The sequence below is a fragment of the Epinephelus moara genome, chromosome 21 (assembly GCF_006386435.1).
Source record: "Epinephelus moara isolate mb chromosome 21, YSFRI_EMoa_1.0, whole genome shotgun sequence".
NCBI classification, from domain to species: Eukaryota; Metazoa; Chordata; class Actinopteri; order Perciformes; family Serranidae; genus Epinephelus; species Epinephelus moara.
This window is the reverse complement of record NC_065526.1, coordinates 17409034-17427918: the sequence shown is the minus strand read 5'-3', so window position 1 is coordinate 17427918 and position 18885 is coordinate 17409034. Positions and strand designations below refer to the sequence as shown.

The 18885-nt window shown below is 42.7% G+C and overlaps 2 protein-coding genes across 2 annotated transcripts in view; both read left to right on the top strand.

Annotated features, from left to right (window-relative positions):
- Positions 1–1324: 1324 nt before the first annotated feature.
- Positions 1325–9896, top strand: LOC126383038 (regulator of G-protein signaling 21-like). The gene is made up of 5 exons (XM_050033412.1): positions 1325–1620; positions 3125–3193; positions 3298–3359; positions 3450–3616; positions 7320–9896. The coding sequence occupies exons 1-5, from the start codon at positions 1571–1573 to the stop codon at positions 7590–7592; spliced, it is 621 nt and encodes a 206-aa protein (XP_049889369.1). The 5' UTR covers positions 1325–1570; the 3' UTR covers positions 7593–9896.
- An 842-nt stretch (positions 9897–10738) lies between these two features.
- The window catches only part of ro60 (Ro60, Y RNA binding protein), a 14478-nt gene continuing 6331 nt past the window's right edge, over positions 10739–18885 (top strand). Inside the window, exons 1-7 of the mRNA XM_050033393.1 lie at positions 10739–10863; positions 13047–13650; positions 15657–15877; positions 17446–17592; positions 17680–17817; positions 17916–18032; positions 18361–18477. Coding sequence (XP_049889350.1) covers positions 13065–13650; positions 15657–15877; positions 17446–17592; positions 17680–17817; positions 17916–18032; positions 18361–18477 — 1326 coding nt within the window. The 5' untranslated portion in view covers positions 10739–10863; positions 13047–13064. The remainder of the gene's footprint in view (positions 10864–13046; positions 13651–15656; positions 15878–17445; positions 17593–17679; positions 17818–17915; positions 18033–18360; positions 18478–18885) is intronic.

Genomic DNA, 18885 nt, shown 5'->3' with positions numbered 1-18885 from the left:
TTATTTGTTCCCCTGGAAATACCTACTACAGCTAAATCTCACTCCCAGGGTGTCAAAATACACCACTTGGGCAGTATCTTCAACGTCACTATAATGACGCTGGGGTCAACCTTTAGTGTCTGTGTGAGACGCACTTGGCTAGTTTAAAAGTGTGAAAGTCCGCTAAGGTGAATGGGTCAAACAAACACAGGACCTTGACCCAGGAGAACATGTTTGGGACTAACAAACAACAATACCAGTTGTGGCACTTGTGCCACTCAAAGCTGGTTGTTTTTAGGGACACACTGCTGCCTTTCCAGCTGCACCTGTACCACCACAGCTGTGTCATGTTTGGCGATGTCTGCAGTCTTATCCTAACCCAGCCGTCAATGTGACGTCAGCCCTAAAAGGGTCTGTATGGTGAAAATTTCAGACTAGGCCTTTAAACCACAAGACTGTAAATACCAATTTTAATCGACCCCAAGTTTCTACTGCTGATATTGAACTGTCAAATCCCAGAAAACAGCCTTCACTCTGTCACATCTTCTCCCTGGCAATGATATCACTTTCAGAACACAGTTTCAAATACACAGATACAATTATATCAATGATCCAAGCAAACTGAGGCTGAATACAATCATATCCATTTTTTTGGATGACAAAGTCTTCAAGGAAAACCCTTTTAAAATGTTAACTGTGATGTTTTTTTTAAAATCAAGGCTGAACATTTCTCAGTTTGCCGCTGCCTATCATGAAATCAAATAATTATTCATTTATTAGATGCACCGTAACTTTCACTCTTGTATTTGATACCTGTCTTATTCTATCATAGCTTTTTTTTTTCTGTTCTCTTGCCTCTTTAATGGCTGATTTTAATTCTTTTTAAATGTCCTTTCATAATATGTTTATTTTGCACGTTGTATGTAAAACACATTGTATTGCCCTGCTGCTGAAATTTGCTAGTGTAATGTTGTGAAATTAACAGCATTACAAGCAGCTAAAATTGATAAATGTCAAATATAATGAACGAGCACTGATAGTGGATGGGAGGTAATCCAGAAGCTGTGAAAAAAGAACACACAGAAGGAAAAGAAAAAGTTCAACTGCTAAAAGAAACTCATGACCACTTGACCTGTGACTAAGAATAGCCCAGACTTGATTGGTGAGCTAAAAACCATAGAGACTATGTGAGGCATTTAACTATGGAGAATGGGAGCACACAGCATAGTTTTGTTCTATAATTAAACATTAAGGAAGAGCACAAGGTTTGACGCACTTTGAGTATTCATGTGGTTACGTCTAATTACGCAACAATCAGGCTGTGTGTCAACAGAGGTTAAAGATAGAAAGACAGAAGACCTGCTGAGACCTGTAGTTATGGGAGAAATGTGGTGTCATGACATCACAGTCGGATTCCACTCTGGCTTTGACCCTCATCAGTGAGACGAGGCAGTCAGGAGCCAGTGGTGAAGCTGTGAGGTTGGAAATTTGAGTGAAATCTATGAGGAAAATTCTTCTGAGGATTCAGCATCATCAGCATGCATACTGAAATTATCTTTCACAGAGGAGGTAGTGTGATTCAAGTTCAACCATGAACGGGCTCTCAAAGACATCTCTGGACCTCCAGGACACAAAGAGAATGTAAGTACAGTATTTCTCATTTGCAATAAGGCTTATTTTTTAAGGCTCTTTGTTTAATGCACTTGGGACTTTCTTAAAGGAATACTTAACCTCCCAAATAATCATCTGCATATCATTTACTTACCCTGTGTTACACTGAGTTCATGAAGAAAACTTGTCTTTCTTGCATGCCTCTGGTTAACGAAGAATCCAAAAACAGAGACATTTTTATGTATTGAAGTTAAAGGGGTCTGTGTTTTTATCAACAGCAAAACTATATTAGTACATCTATTTACAAACTCTCACACATCTCATGCAGTATAATCCAAGTCTCATTTATCCAGTCGTATGCCCAGTACTTCCCAAACAGACAGCCCTTTTCCAACAGGGAACTGAACTGAAAGTGAAGCCAGACTCCATTAACAAAAACAGTAATTTTACTTCGATGAACACGGGAGCTGCTGGTCTACTGCGGCAACCTGGTCTTTGAGTCATCGAATACCAACGCTTGGTAAGTGACTTCCAACATCAGACACCAACGAAAAAAAGCAATCCTCTCACGTCAGCATAATACACTGCCAGTCGCTGTTATTATTAAATGATGCCCAGCGATGTCAGGGGGAAACGCAGCAGGACAACAATGAAAGTTAAGGGGGGGTCCAACAACCACCGACTTTCACCCGGGAGGCTAGTGTTCAATTCCCCTAAGATTGTGAAACCAAAACCTGTTCTTTTTTCCCCTACACCAAACCACGTGTATGTGTCGGCAAAATATAACCACATGTACTGTATGCAAAGTGTACATTTCCTGTGAAAACAGAAATGTATTTCGAAAACACACAATGCATGTAACAGGCTGAAGGTGACACGGCATCCCAGGACATCACCAATTAATGCACCCAGGGTACCTTGCACCTCATATCTCGACATGAAAAGTCCATGACCAAGCATTGATATGTGACAAGGTCGGAGAGAAAAAGTATTGGCTGCTGCCTTGATCAGTTGGTTTGTTTATGTTATTGTGTGAATTTGGTGTGTTCAGTTGTAAGCTCTGGTTCAGCAAAGTCACACAGTAACACAAACAAACTATGGATTGAGGCAGCGGTAGACCAGCAGCTCCTGTGTTCAGTGAAGTAAAATCACAGTTTTTGACAATGGATCCTGGCTTTGAAGACAGTATAGATAAGTTTCACTTTTAGTTTAGTTCCCCATCAGAAAGAGTTGTTTGTTTGAGAAGTACTGAGCATAAGACTGGATAAATGAGACTTGGATTATACTGCACGAGTTGTGTGAGAGTTTGTAAACAGGTGTTTTGATATAGTTTTGCTGTTTTTTAATGTGGACCCCTATGACTTCCATTCATCAAGAATTTTCTGTGTTTTGGGATTCTCTGTTCACCATGGAGGCATACAAGGAAAACAAAGTTTTCTTTACAAATTCAATTTAACATGGGGTGAGCAATTGATATACAAATCACAATTTTAGGGCAGGAAATATTCCTTTAACCTCTCCTCCTCTCTTGTAGACATAACTTATGGAAATCCAGAATGCATAACTTCATCCAGAGTCCAGTGCCATGGAGGAAAATCAACAGGTATTCTTTTAAGTTAGCCATAATGCATATTAATATTGTGCTGTCTAATATTTTCTTTAAAATGTGAACAAATTACAAAAGCCTTCCTTCTCCCCTGTCTGCAGACAGGAAACAAATGAAACAAGCCTACTGGGAGAATCCCTTGAGACACTCCTTTCCAAGAAATGTAATTTCCATCCGCTTTCAAGCACCAAAACTAATATCATGGTTGGTTTCTGTTTTCCTGATAATGAGGTTATGTTCTCTTGTGTAAAAGGTGGACAAAAAGCATTTAGGGACTTTCTGAAATCAGAGTTCTGTGAGGAAAACCTGGACTTCTGGCTCGCCTGTCAAGAGTTCAAAACCTCTGACAGTCAAGAGGATTTGACACGGAGAGCAGCGAGTATTTATAAAGAGTTTGTCAATGCCGAGTCTCCCAAACAGGTAATCAAACTCTATGAGGAGCCAGAATGATAAGGGGAGAACTTTTGTCCAGCAAAATGGGCTCAAACCCAAATACAAGCATAGCATAAGAAAAACGTTGTTTAGTTTACACATAAGTTAACGGGACGGTTCACCCTAAATTCAAACATACATATTCACTCCTTCCTGTAGTGCTATTTATCAGTCTAGATTAGGCTGACCAAACGTCCTCTTTTGCCCGGACATGTCCACTTTTCATGTCCTGTCCGGTGAATCCGACCCGAGCCCGAATACAATTTATACATTTTTGACCAAACCTGGCCCGACCCGTCGAGTACCGTCGGGCTCGGATTGCCACACTCTAGTGTGTGTATGTGTCCCCTATTGGGGCCTATCTGAATTTCTGTCTTTGAGAGATATTATTTTGTAATATAACTGAATTTTCTATCCATACATATAAATTTTAAATATATTAAAATGATAAGGCATCTTTGAGTAGACTGCGAGTATCATTTAAGTAGACTATGTCGTGGCCGGCCGAGTGTCCTCTTTTTTGGAAACCAAAATATGGTCACCCTAGTCTAGATTTTTTTGGTGTGAGTTGCTTAGTGCTGGAGATATCAGCTATAGAGATGTCTGCCCTTTCTTAGATATAATAAGGCTAGATGGCACTCAGCTTGTGGTGCTCAAAGTGCCAAAAACATACATTTGAAAAACTCAACATCGATGTCTCTTTCCAGAAATCATGACCTGGTTACTCAAGATAATCTGCAGACGTTGTTGTGAGCAGTTTCATGAAGGAACTGTTTTTTTGCTACGAAACTATACCTGCCAAGCGTACATCTACTGCTAGCTCATGTAGCACCACTGAGCTAGCTAAAGTTACAACTCAACTGAGTAGGACGCCATTTATGTTTACAACTTGTGCTGTCACTAGCATGTCCCCCAGTAAGTGCACCAGACTCTGATGCCGATTTGACATAAAGTGGCCAAACTGTGACTCTATAATGTCGGGATCTGTCACATGATGCCACTGGGCCCAAAAAGACTTTCTCACAGACTTACTGGGAAAGAGATGTCTGTAAATCAGTGGATATATTTTGTGGGGCGTCACAGTTGCCATAAAATGACTGTTTTTTACCATCAGAATTTCATTTGATCCAGTAACATTTCTAAAGTCTAGAAGAACCACGCGATTAAACAATTTTATCCCCATTCAAGCTAGCGAAGTGCTAAACCACTCGGACAGCTAAGTCTCTAGCCCTCCTACTCTATGGAGTGATGCAGAAGATCCAAGTAATTTTACAACTGTGAGGCCACACTTTTTTGGCTTGAACAGGGCCCGCCTCCAACGCTATCCAGTTCTTTTTATACATCCATGGTCACAAGCACGAGCATCTTGTCCAGTAGATGCACGTTCCTTCTGCGCTGTGATACGGTTGGCAAGCGTAGGTCTGTTTAAAGAAAATAGTCTCAACATAAAACTGCTGACAACAAGGTCTGTGGATTATCTTGAGTAACCAGGTCATGATTTCTGGAAAGAGACATTGCTGTTGAGTGTTTCAAATGTATTTTTTTAGCCTGAGTGTCAGACTGAAGCTCCCAGAACCTTCAGTCTGACATGGCTTCCATTGAAGGCGATTTACAAGGGGGAAGGAATTTGATTTTTCCCTAACCAATCAGTAGAGATCAACGACTCACCCAGAATCTGACGTCATTAGTATCCATGCCTCGGGGGTGCCGAAAACAAGCGAGCATTGCCCGTTTAAAATGTCTCCGTCGTCATGCACGCCCAGCTGCATCGCAGTTTAGCAGCTTCCTTAATTTGGTCCTCCATTAACGCGAGTAGTGGCGAAATACCTCGATAGCATCATTAATGTGGTCTGTAGGATCTGTAGCGGTCGCCATTGTTGCTATCCTCACCAGTTACCCACCGGCGTACAGCTTGACATCAGCGTGGCGCTGATTGGCTAATCGCTAGACCCCCGGCGTTCATTGGTCCGTCCATCGTTTGGACGAGATAAATCGCAAATTCATTGAAGTATGCCAGACCAGAGATGCAAGCCTACTCAGTTGAGTGGGCGGGGTCTATGGTCTGGAACCAGGCTAGTATTTTTTGGTACTCTGAGCACCACAAGCTGAGTGCCATCTAGTTCAAGTAGGGGCCGTACACATGCCACGTGTTTTTGCGCCCTCAAATTCATTGATTTCAATGTAGATGCTGGCATGCTCAGCCAGAGCGATGCCAAAGCGGTGCGCACATGTTCCCAAGTGCCTGTTTTTCAGGCTGCAATGGCTGCGCCCTGAGATAAACAGAGTTCAACTTGTCGAATGCAGCAGCGTGCACCACATTTCATGTGACGAGGAACGACAAATCACAGCTGGCAGATATCTTTCCCTTCTTCTGTAAATATCAGTCTGAGATAAATATGAAGAAGAAATTGATTATTTTAGTTCAGGGCTGCCAGAGCTTTACATCTGTCCCACATACAGTATTCTTGGCCTAATACACACTTACAAAACAACGCCTGGAAGAAGATCAGCTCTGCACTCAGGATTTCTGGTAAGCAAGCTATGATACGGTGCTGGTTATGGTCACTTAGGTCCCGTTTATACGACAACGATTTCAACTGAAAACGGTAAACTTTAGTTGCGTTTTGGCCGATCGTTTAACGACAGCGGCGTTTTGGGTGCCTGATAACGCAACGTTTTGAAAACGGGTTCCAGAGTGCAATTTTTTGGAAACGGCAGTGTCTCCCTTGTCATGTAAACTTGCAATATGCAGTTCCTCTGAAAACGGAGACTTTTCGCACATGCGCATTACGGTTCGAGTCACTAGGCATGCCGACCGTCACAACAACAATGCTGAGCTCTGTTTGTGCTGCTCACCCTATTGATTTGAAATGAAGTGTAGATCTGTTACTGTAGCAACTCCACCTCGTCGTCCATCCAGACAAAGTTATCTGTGCATGCTTTCGCCATAGTGTCTTCTTTGTTTTGGTTTGTAATCACGGCATTGTAGAGGAAGGCGCTTCAGCGCAGGCGCATGGCGTCATGCAGTGGTGTTGCTTTGCAAATTTACACTGCCACCCATTGGCCTGGCGTGCATAGTACAGCGTTTCCAGTGGATTTTGCGGCTCCGTGTGATCGGGGATCGTTTCAATAACGTCGTCATATAAACGCAGAAGTTTTTTAAAACGCAAAGGACAGACTTTTCCGTTTTTAGAGAAACCGTTGTCGTCTAAACAGGGCCTTAGCAACCTGAGACGCAACCTGCCTCCATGCCCTTGAAAGTTGGCACAGAGTAGGCACAAGAGTCGTGCCCAGCACCCAACCTCATGTACTCAAAGGGTTAAAGACACAGCATATGTACAGCCCCTTATATTGGAGAATCGCTACGACTGATATCCACAACACTCGGCAAGTGACACCAAAACAATCTAGACTGATAAATAGCACTACAGGTAAGAGGAAAAATACATGTATGTTTGATTTTGGGGTGAACTGTCCCTTTAAGTGCAATTTTCTGATAAAAAGGTTCAAGTCCTAAAAAAAGGCTGACCTGTATCATTTACTGTACATCAACCACAGCAACCAGCATTTAAATAGTTACTTTCTGACTGTGGTAAAGATGCAGGTGGCTGCACACACTGAGCAATATGTGCTGCACTATTAAAATCTACATTCAGTTATTCTAGCTGTTTTCCTTTCCATATCTTTGCAGGTAAACTTAGATTTCCACACAAGAGAGATCATCAGCCAGAATCTCCAGCAGCCAACTCCAACATGTTTTGTTGTGGCACAGAGGAAAATCTACAGCCTGATGGAGAACGGCTCCTTCCCACGCTTCATTCAATCTGAGCAATACAAAGTCCTGTCTGATGCAGCTTCTAAGCACAGAGGCCTTGGGAGGCACAGAAAGGCCTTGAAGATAAGGAGCACCAGAGATCTAATGCAGCATGATTCAAAACCAATCAGTTTGCAGTGTGAGCTCTAGCTCTTGCTCAAGAACTGACATCACGCAAGTTGATGGTTTACAGACACAGGCTCAGGAACTGCTGTTGACAGACACTGTGGCACTTCCCCTCTGCTCTGCAATGTCACCTTAACAACACAGTGTCTGACAAGACTGAAAGCTGCCAGAGTAATGCACATAACACACTGCAGGCAGTGCCATCTGGTGCACAGTGAGTAGTGGACATCACCAGAGGTTAAACTGTACCAGAACTTTCTGTACCCTGTGGTGCTTCTGGCTTGTATAAAAAATAACCTTAATATTTATGGTTTTATATAAGAGTAATGCACATGACTGCAGGGCTGTTGTGTAATTTGTGATTTTGCACTTAATGTTTATGGAAATCTGAATGATTTTGCCATGTATGCATCATGACACATTACAAAAGTACAGACTTTATTTTGTAGTGAAATCATAAAATTGTTAAATGCAAAAACTCATATCTGTCTTCATGGCTGTCATAAAAAGGTATCCCGTCTCCTTACAGTTGATGTGCTACTGCCACCCAGTGGTGACTGGGAAAACAATATTACATTTTGAGCTACTGGTTGTGTACAACAATGAGCCTTTATGACAATGATAGGTTATGATGATATTTGTTATTAACTGCATTGCTCTGTTTGTTGTATATCACATAACCTCACAAATTCCTACAAAAAAAATACATGTCAGTTTTATAATTTGGGGCGGCAGTGCCTCAGGGACCTGGGTTGGGCACCGCAGGGTTGCCGGCTCAAATCCTCGTCTGGACCAAATATGAAGTGTGGACTGGCAGCTGGAGAGGTGCCAGCTCACCTCCTGGGCACGAACTGGCACCTTAAGCAAGGCACTGAGTTGCCCAACTGCTCAGGGCGCCTGTCCATGGGCAGAACCCTCATGCATGTATAGGTCCTATTTGTGCACGTGTGTGTATTTCAGGCCTGTGTGTATATGACAACAGAGTGAAGAGAGTAAAAAGGTGATCCTAAATAAGTTTGAGAGATATCAGTTTCAGTCTGTTTGAAATCCTTTCTTGTCAGTTTCCCGACAAGTAAAAATGTTTAGATTGTCTGAAGTCCTCAATTTATGAGAGTAAGAAAACAGTACAATTGGTAATTCTTTTCGTTTCTGTTTGTCTTTTCAACTTATGATTTTAAATTGAAACTGAAGCGCCTACATGGAATTCAGCCATCGGTAATTTTACCATTTACAGCTGTACATTTACTGTGACATGTCAAAATGTCCTCCATAGTAACTGTGTCCACCAATAGGCCTTTACAGCCTGGCTTTATCAAAGCTTCAACAATAGGACTTGAAGAATGAAATTACATTTACAGGATGGCTGCTGAAATCATGAGCACTTCATGGAGTGGATGGTGTCAGAGACCAAACAGTCCTCATACTGAGCAGTGGGTCAGCACTTGACTTCACTGACCTCTCCTCTGTGCCTGTCTCCATGTTCTGTAGCCTGCCTACCTGTGGCATTTCTAATTTGATTATGGAAATAGTGGCTCAAAACTGGCAGCATCGAGAGGAGAAGGAGCAGGTACAGAGAGTGGAAACAATGAGATGAAGAATGAAAGAGTACACAAAGAGGTAGTAGTACTACTTAATAAAGTACACAGGATATATCTGGACCAGAGGTACTAAATGTATAAACCTTACTGCTTGTGACCACCAGGTAGTGGTGGTGAGTAGGGTCAGTGAATAGATGTTTTACCTGGAAACTACATTAAAAAAATTGAAGTACTGTGATGGGTGGAGGATCAGTTGCGACGGGCCCCAGATCACACTATCACAATGGACCCTGTAGTGCATGCTTATAAAGCACAAACACAGCTTCCATATAGACCTATATCATAAGGTCTTGTTAAATAATCAAAGAATTTGTAGTAGTAGTACTGCTAATAATAAATATCTCGCCTCTTCTCTACTACTACTACATCCTGCTAGCACCCACTCGTACTACTATTACCAGTAGTAGCAGTAGTAATACTATGATTACTGCTACTACTACTACAACAGCTATCACAACTACTACTTCTACTACAAGTAATACTACTAACTAATACTAATACTGCTAGCAGTAGGCCTATTAGTATTACTATGACTACTGCTACAGCTATTACAACTACTTCTACTAGTACTAGTACTTTTAATACTATACTAATGATACCGCTACCTCTACTACTGCTGCTGCTGCTACTGACACTACTACGATGAACTATTGCATTTTCAGCTAAGGATTGAATGTATTTCAGCTTTCAGCAGCCACAGGTATTTTCTGCAGTAAATGTGTGTTTATATATGTACTGTGTGTATATATTATCCTGTTTTGTTTACTGATTTAAATACTGTACTGTACTGTTTTTCAAGTGATCAGTTGTTAATTTCATTCGCTGTCCTTTAATTATTATTGTGCTTTGCCAACACATCTCAAATATCATTTGAACTGAACTGAGACAGAGAGGGAGAGATTTTTTTTTTTTATTCTTTATTGAAGATAATAGAACAATAGAACAGTATATAACAGCGACATACTCATTTCTGTCCAACTGTCCAACTCATGTCAAAGCAAAAAGAAAATCACACCTCCTGCATTGTGCCAGATATAAAAAAAAAACTGCCATAAAAGTTGTGTGACATACATGACAAGGGAGAAGATATAAAGTGAATAGAAATAAAAATAAATAAATAATAATTAAACAAAAAGTACAAGGGGTTTAGCACAGCTGAAGTGTTTCCATAAGTGTATACAGTTTCTTAGCCTGGGCATTATCAATCTTATTAATTCATCTTTGAAGCAGAGAGTTCATTTTTAAGTGCAGACCATGAGGGGGAGGACTTGTACGTAATATTTTGTTGCAATAATCAAATTGTTAACCAAAAATTATTTTTTTTTTTTTTTAGGGTTACTCCCATCTGAATATTTTTTACAAGAAAAGAAATCCACGTTTATAGATTTGGAGGACAACAAGTTGTGAAGCGATCTCCATAAATTCTGAACTGTTTCACACTCATAAAACAGATACTCTGTCGTTTCAACATTTGTGCTACAAACATGACAGTTCTCTACTTCCAAATGAAATCTTTTCAGAGAGGGAGAGATGTGGCTGTGTGTGTGTGTTTGTGTTTGTGTGGTGGGTGTGTGATGGCACTCTGTATCCCAGCATCCATCGCGGCACCACCCCTGATTATCTCACTGTCGGTCAGAGGGGAGGCCTCTTTGCATCTAGCCACATCAAAAACTTGAGTACTGTGCACATATACTGTGGTAAGTTCGTCATCTGTCATGTATTTTTTTGCCCGAGATGTTTTAATTAACATAAAATCGTATATTAGCAGTAAAGCTAACACATTTAGTTGAGGTTAGCGGAGCTGGAACCAGCTGCCCATCCCAGGCGGGCTGCATGAAGCAGCGGCTAGCCCCGCTTTCCGGTGTCCGGCTCGGAAAAGCTCAGCTGTGGGACCGGATAGTTTGCGGTTAGAGGAAACCGGGTGGCTAACACAGCTGTGTAGCTGCAGCTGAAGGACGTTAGGAGTAGGCTGGGTATTTTTTACTACGTAGCTACCTAGATACCTATTTATCATGAATATAACATTTTTTAAATGGGCTAATCCAGTGGGCTAATGTTAGCTAACTTCTCATTGACCAGACTGCCCTCCTCTGCTAGCTTAACTAGGTTAGCAAACCTCAACTGGTAACGTTAGCTTACCCAGTGTCGCCAAACCAGTTAGTTAGTTAGGGTTTTCTAGCATCGTCTGTCAATGGCCCAGTGTGGCCTGCATCTGTCTGATGTGTATCATGCCCTGTAATCCGCTTTAAGTTATTTTTGTCAGTGCACTGAGGCAATTAGTGTTGTTGCTAGCGGAGTTAACGTTATGTAGTGTTCATGGAGGCTCTCTGGTTGGCTGCTGAGCTCTACAGCACTTTACTGGAGCTCACACTGATGGCATGATGGTGAGGTTGCAAAGTTGCATGAGTTGGTGTCCCATGTTGCTTAATCCTCACACCAGTAACATCAGTGCAAAATTAACTCTAGCATTACTCTATTAAATCTGAGCTATAGATAGATAGATAGATAGATAGATAGATGTTTCACAGTAGTAAAGTGCTCAGCCATGTTGCACAGTATAAACATAAAGAATATGGATATGTACATATATAAGTGAATATGTATGATTATGAAAAAGGATTCTGTGATAACCACACATTATTATTGCAATATTCAACTGGGCCAGTACAAACAGTTATAAATGAATTTGAATTTTTGAATAAATTTAATTGACTGTATCAGTGTATTGTGCACACCCATTTCCCGATAATGAGGCAAACTCTACTAAAAAAATGAAATTTAATTAATGAACCTTCTAGGGGAACCTATTTGTAGCTGTTTGCATGTAGGAATTATGAGTGTGTGACACATCAAATTGGCAGTCAGTGTGAGGGATGATAACATTTAAAAGGAGTAAGCAGTGACGGGACAATGGATCGCTTTATTGTACTACTTATTGTACCTACTGTTGTAGGTCATACATGTAAAAAAGAAATCAAGATAATTTCTCAAAGCTGCTAGACTTTTAACCAGAACCAAGAAGTATGATCACATAACACCTCTGTGCCTCTGCCTTCCTAGCAGACCACTGCGTAAAATATTGCAGATGAAACCACAGTGTCATAAAATGTCCACAGTCGTGGGCTGTACACTCCAAAGGACCTCAGTCTTCTCAGCAAGTGAAGACAACTTTGGGCCTTTTTGTACAGGACGTCCATGTTGTTTGACCAGTCCAGTTTAATGTTGAGGTGAACAGTGAGATATTTGTACGTTCCCACCTCCTCAATATCCAATCCCTGGATGTTCACTGGTATAGTCTGGGGCGTCTTGCTGGTGTTGAGGCAAAGTAGGTTGAGCTCACACCAGTTGACAAAGTCCTTGATGGACTCCCTATATTCCTGTTTGTTCCCTTCTGATACATATTTACACACATTTAGCCCACTGATTATTATTAGTCACTGTGGCCAGTGAATATAAGTTAGCCAGAACTATAACGATAATATTATTACTTTCATTAATGTTGTTGTAAGCTACTGTCATTACCGTCTGTCCTGCATCTCTCTCTGTCTCTCTCTCTGTGTCTGTCTCTCTGTCTCATTGTGTCATACGGATTACTGTTAATTTATTATGCTGATCTGTTCTGTACGACATCTATTGCACGTCTGTCCGTCCTGGAAGAGGGATCCCTCCTCAGTTGCTCTTCTTGAGGTTTCTACCGTTTTTTTTCCCCGTTAAAGGTTTTTTTTGGGGAGTTTTTCCTTATCCGTTGTAAGTGTCCTAAGGACAGAGGGATGTTGTATGCTGTAAAGCCCTGTGAGGCAAATTGTGATTTGTGATATTGGGCTTTATAAATAAAATTGATTGATTGATTGATTGATAAAATTCTCTTTTTCTGTTCCAGGCCTCCTCTAGTGTTACAATGGAGCCATCGGGAAGTACTACGATATCCTCATCGAACAACCACACCCTGAACTCAACAGGTGGTGGCTGTCCCTGGGAGGTCGGCGACAAGGCCAAACTGTGCCGCTTCCTCTGCTATGGCTCAGAGGGAGATCTATACACTGCCAGAGAGGAGGGTCACGCCAGCATGGAAAGCGCCGGAGCTCTGCTGTCCCTGCTGCAGGAGGGCCGAGGTGCCGAGGTGGTGGAGGAGATAAAAAGGTTCACTCAGGATGGGCGAGCTGTCAGACTCGGCCCCTCCTTTTTTGCCTTGGCTTTGTGCTCCCAGCACTCGGAGCTGAAGACCAGACAGGCAGCCTTCAAAGCCCTTAAGGAAGTCTGTCGGGACCCCGCCCACCTGTTTTCTTTCATCCAGAACAAGAAGGAGTTGAAAGATGGCATGAAGTGTGGTATTTGGGGACGTGCGCTGAGGAAAGCAGTGTCTGACTGGTACAATGAGCAAGATGCCATGAGTCTGGCTGTGGCTGTGACCAAATGTAAACAGAGAGAGGGATGGTCACATCAGGATCTGCTGAGGCTCTCTCACACTAAACCAGCTAATGAAGGTGAATTTACACAGACCAACATTATTCACAGCTGTTTACAGGGGATGAGCAAAAATGTAATCTGCCTGCTTCACATTATGACATCCCTGCCTTGTAGTAAATAACTTGTGAAGGTCACAAGATGGTATTTTTTGTTTTCTTGGAAAAGCAAGATGCAGTGGTTAGGTAGTTGTTTGGAATTTCTATGGAAGTGTTTTTTGGGGTGTAAGGGACAAATGGGAAAACCTTTATTTGAAATTGGTCTAGTAGTGAGCGACAGGGCTGCAGTCAGTAGCAGCATACAGGCTGTAGCGTAACCACTGGGGGCATTGGTGCACTGTTTGTTTACATCCTGCTTGTTTTTGCCACTCAGGCTCAGAATGTTTTTACAAGTGTCTGACAACATTATGGAAAGGATCCCTACAGAGATAGACCTTTTTGTTATGAAATAAGATCCTTAAAGATCCGAAAAAGGTCTGTCTCTGTAGGAATCTTTTCTATACTGTCAGGCACGTATAATACAATCTGAGCCTGTCAGTGGCAAAAACAAGCTCTTGTAGCAGACGTAAGGTAACGGTACATAATTGACTCTTCGCTAAGTCCCACCCCTCGAACACAGACTTGCCAGTCATAGTGATGCATCAGCCAAGTCCGAAAACAGTCTGACAGCATCGCGACTGTGTTCCATAGACCATAGAAGCGTTTCAGATTGACTTTATTTTTCAGGATGGTTTTGTGCAGTTGAGCTAAATGTTGTGCCTGGGGCACGTTGTTTATTAATGACACTCGTTACCTGGGGAAGGAAGGAGACATATGTTTCTTCCCTGTTCCAAAACCAAAATTGAACCCTGAAAAGTGTAGGGTTAGCTAGCTAGCTAGCTACTGAAGATATAGCCTACTGAATGTATACACATGCTGCTTCTGCTTGTTAATGATTATAACAGTGAAAAAAAGACCGACCCTGCTGTACAGGAACCAGTGAAGGGAAGCAGGGAAACTTTGCTGATATTGAACCAGCTGTCTGTCATCACAGTGTGCGCAGATGAACAATGTGTGGCTTCCCCCGGAGATCTCTGCCCATCCAATGGCAGAAGTCCACCAGCAGAATTCCAGGTGTTGGCAGTGGGACGGGGGAAACCAAACACATCATCTGCACACACTGCGATGCCACACAGCTGGTTCAATATCAGCAAAGTTTCCCTTTATATTCATTGTCTTGTGTGGTGATCAGCAGTGATGTGGTGGTTCACTTTTACACTGTGATCTGTAGCCTATAGTTCGGCTTTAGCTTCTAACTATCTTTGTCTTTTTAACCTGTTGTTGCTGCTGAGTCAGTTTGACATCCTGGATATATCCTTCAAACACAGACTGTAGACCCCTCTGTCTGCTTCTCTCTGGAATCACTATTTTGTGCTTCCAAAAATTTCATAATATTTCTTCAGGGAGTGCAGTTAGTTGCAAGTTGGACTCCATGCTAACCCTGTCAGCTTGACAGACCATTACAAGCGGCGGGACTTAGCAAAGGGTCAATTGCCCTGTTACATTGCAGCTTGTTTCACAGCGATCGCGCTCAATACTGGACCAGTTTCAAAAACTGTTGTTCCCATTAGTCACTTAAAACACAGGGTTTCAAAAACTGTTGTTCCCATTAGTCACTTAAAACACAGGATAATGGGATTAGGTTGTTACCCTGTAAATCAACGTTAGAGATGGTCTAATGAGAACCAACTGACTGTGATATTTTCAGAAAATTACACACAGTAATTGTGCAGTGTTTGTGACTACTGGATGAGCAACGAGCAGCGACAACTGCAAATTAGACAGGCAGCGGAGTTAAATACCAGTTATCAGTATGCGTAACCATGACCTTTACTAGCTTCTTATTTACTGCGCTGCTGCTGTGGAACATTTGTAAACCTGTTCTGCCTAACAATTTGTAAGATGTGTGTTTTAACGCTGCATCATGACTAAGATGAAAATGGACTACTTGAGTGAGACTCATGTATTCATGCCTCTTGTGTTTTCAGCCATTGCCTTGATCAGTAAATATGTAACAAAAGGATGGAAGGAAGTCCAGCTTGCTTACTCTGACAAAGAGAACTCAGAAGAGGTTGTCAAAGTGCTTTCGTATCTTGAAGTGGTGGAGAAGGTGAAGCACAGTTGTGATGAAACAGAGGTCATCAATTTAATAGAGGAACACAAACTGGAGAGGGAACAGCTGCTCACAGACCACCTGAAGTCCAAACAGGTGAGTGGGGTGGCTCGTGCTGGTGGAGCTCTAACCTCCAACACTTAAGTACAGGGGTGTCAAACATAAATCTCCGGGGGCCAGAACCAGCCCACCAAAGGGTCCAATCTGGCCATCTATGTGACTTTGCACACCTAAAGGCCCTGACACACCAAGCCAACGGTCGGCCGCCGACCAAAGTTGGGCCGTCGGTGAGCGTCTGTCGGCCTAGTTTTTGCAGTGTGTCCCGCACTGTCGCCACTTTGGCGTAGGCGTCGGCAGCTTTTTGGCCGATTGAGCATCTTGAATCGGCAGCAGAGCTTGTTGGTGAGAGAGATCACTCTGATTGGCTGTTAAGGTTTTATCTCCTCGCCCCTGTAGCGAGTGAATCTGCATGTAGTGAAACCAGGGCTAACCGGTGCTTCCTCCTCAGGCTCCACTTCACTCAGCTGCCCACAGACCCGCTGCTTCTTCCCACTTTAACCTGAATAACAAACCGGAGCTAGCTGGGAGCGGCTAGCAGAGCGTTAGCCGCAGCATGACCGGAGGGAAGCACAGCCAGTTAGCCTTTGCTAGTCTCTGAGCTTTGGATCCAACCGGAGCCCCAAGCCCTGGTTTGTTATTCAGGTTAAAGCGGGAAGAAGCAGCAGGTTTGTCGGGCAGCTGAGTGAAGTTGAGCCTGCAGAGGAAACACCGGGACCGTCTGGATGTAATAGTCCGTGGATGTGCTGCGGTGCTCGGTTGCACAGATAGGAAACCCCTCAGCTGTCAGGATGTACCACTCTCGCACTCCGCTCTCTCTCACGCAGGCGCCGAACGTACGTGCCACTTGACTGTCGGATGTAGTCCATGTAGTGTGTTCAAATGCAACTGACACAGAGCAATGTGAGGCGACGTAGACGACGCAACAGTTCGCTTTCGTCACCGCTAGTTCTTTGATGTCGGTTTGGTGTGTCCGCACCTTAATGTTGATGCACATGTCAAAGCTGAGAGGTTTCAGGAGCAATTTAAACAGTGAGCGCATACTTAATGTAAAATACTGCCTTGGAGGTTTTTCCACTCTGACCAGAATACAGCTCTCTGACATAACAATAAGTACTGTCTATGGTCATATTTAAAGATATTGAACATTGTGTAAAATATTGTCAACTAGCACCTTTAGTACAAAAGAATCTGTATCAGACTTCTGTCTTAAAACAATATTAGTATCACCTGCTGCTGAGGCACTGACAAAACTGAGCAGGGATGACTTAACCTGCTTCTTCAATAGCTTCTACTTTAGTGGCTGTAAGTAGAAAAACTAAGACATACTGTAAAGTTTGCACATAAGTTTTCTTTGTTTTTTTTGGTGAATGAAAGAATGTTTTCAGAATGAAAGAAAAAACGAAGAGGCTGATATTTGTAGGTTGTTATGCAGTGGTTTCAGTGGTCCGGCCCACTTGAGATCAAATTGGGCTGTATGTGGCCCCTGAACTAAAATGAGTTTGACACCCCTGCTTTAGAATCACAGCAGTCTGTCATTTGGAAATAATTTTTTCTAATCAGCACAACTGAGAAGGGTGATATGTGGGGTTTTTTTTCCTCTGAAGGTATGGAGAGCTTTGTTGAAGGAAATGCCTCTCCAATCACTGCTAAGGATCTTGGGTAAGATGACGTCAAACAAAGTTCTTGAACCAGGAAGTTCAGAAACACAAGCTGTATGCGACAGAATCCAGAGTGAGACGGCACTCACGAAGGTAGGACCCATAGATCTTGCTTACTGATGTACAGTTGTGTTTTTAAGTCAGTGTTGAAGTACTGAATGCCTGTCCTGAAATCACCAGGCAAAGCTCCACCCTTTCAGCATACTCTTGTCTTCTGAAAACTACAAAAGAGGCCAAGGCTATCAGGGTAAAACAAAATGGGAGCCAGACAGCAGCATCCTCAAAGCAATGGACGCTGCCTTTTACAAGAGTTTTATGGTAGGTTCTTTTTGTATTTTCACAGCATCTCACAGACCATCAAAGAAGATTGCAATCAACAGCATGAGCTAACACTTCTGTTGTGATTTTATCCCCAGAATGTGGAGCCTGTGGGTAAATGCTTTGTAGTGGCAATAGACGTGAGCACATCGCTGAGCAGCATTGTCCCAGGGACGTCTGTCAGCACTGCAGTCGCCGCTGCAGCTATTACCATGGTAAGACAATAATAGAGCGAGATAGCTACGCAGTGTGGGGGTAAATTGCTCTCCCAGTTGGAACAGCTGTGTCTCTGAGCAGAGCTCGCGCAGCTCCATCTTTCGGGGAAAGCCTGGGTCAAGGAATTGGTCTGTTGACACATACTATGGATTCCTGTGACATACCTTCCGCAGTGGGATTATCTTCATCCACAGGCCCTCTGGGAGTTATTAACGGAGAGGCATGCCAATTTTAATATGCGAGGATACTTGAAGCGTCTGTAGTTGTGTGTGATTTGTGTGTAGTATTGATGTCATGCTTTTCTTTTGACCCTTGTGTCTGGCACAGATTTTTGCAAGGACAGAGGCAGACACACATGTGCTGGCCTACTCTGAAGGAGCTCTGGTTCCATGCTCCGTCACTGGTGACATGACTCTGGCACAAGCAACATTCGAACTGGTTAAGGTAAGTCAGAGCAACAAAGAATTAGAAATGAATTATTACAGTTACTGATAGTGGTAGCAAATAAGCAGATACGCCACACACAAGAGTCTTTACTTTGAAATGCAACAAACAACACGTTACGTCCATGGCTTCCAGGTTTGTTGTAACACACATTGCACAGGTGCTTTTAACAAGGCTGCAGCTGCACTGAATCCAAGTTAGGGATGCACCGAATATTCGGTAACCGAATATATTCGGCCAAATATTGCAAAAAAACACACATTCGGTATTCGGTGGAATAAGTTAAAAGCAAGGCCGAATAATAGCGGCGTTTTGATAACGCAATCAAACGCGTGCCGTGACGGGCGGAATAAAATGACGGTAGTGTGGCGATCCGTCCGTCACGGCACTCGCATTTGCGACTAAAAA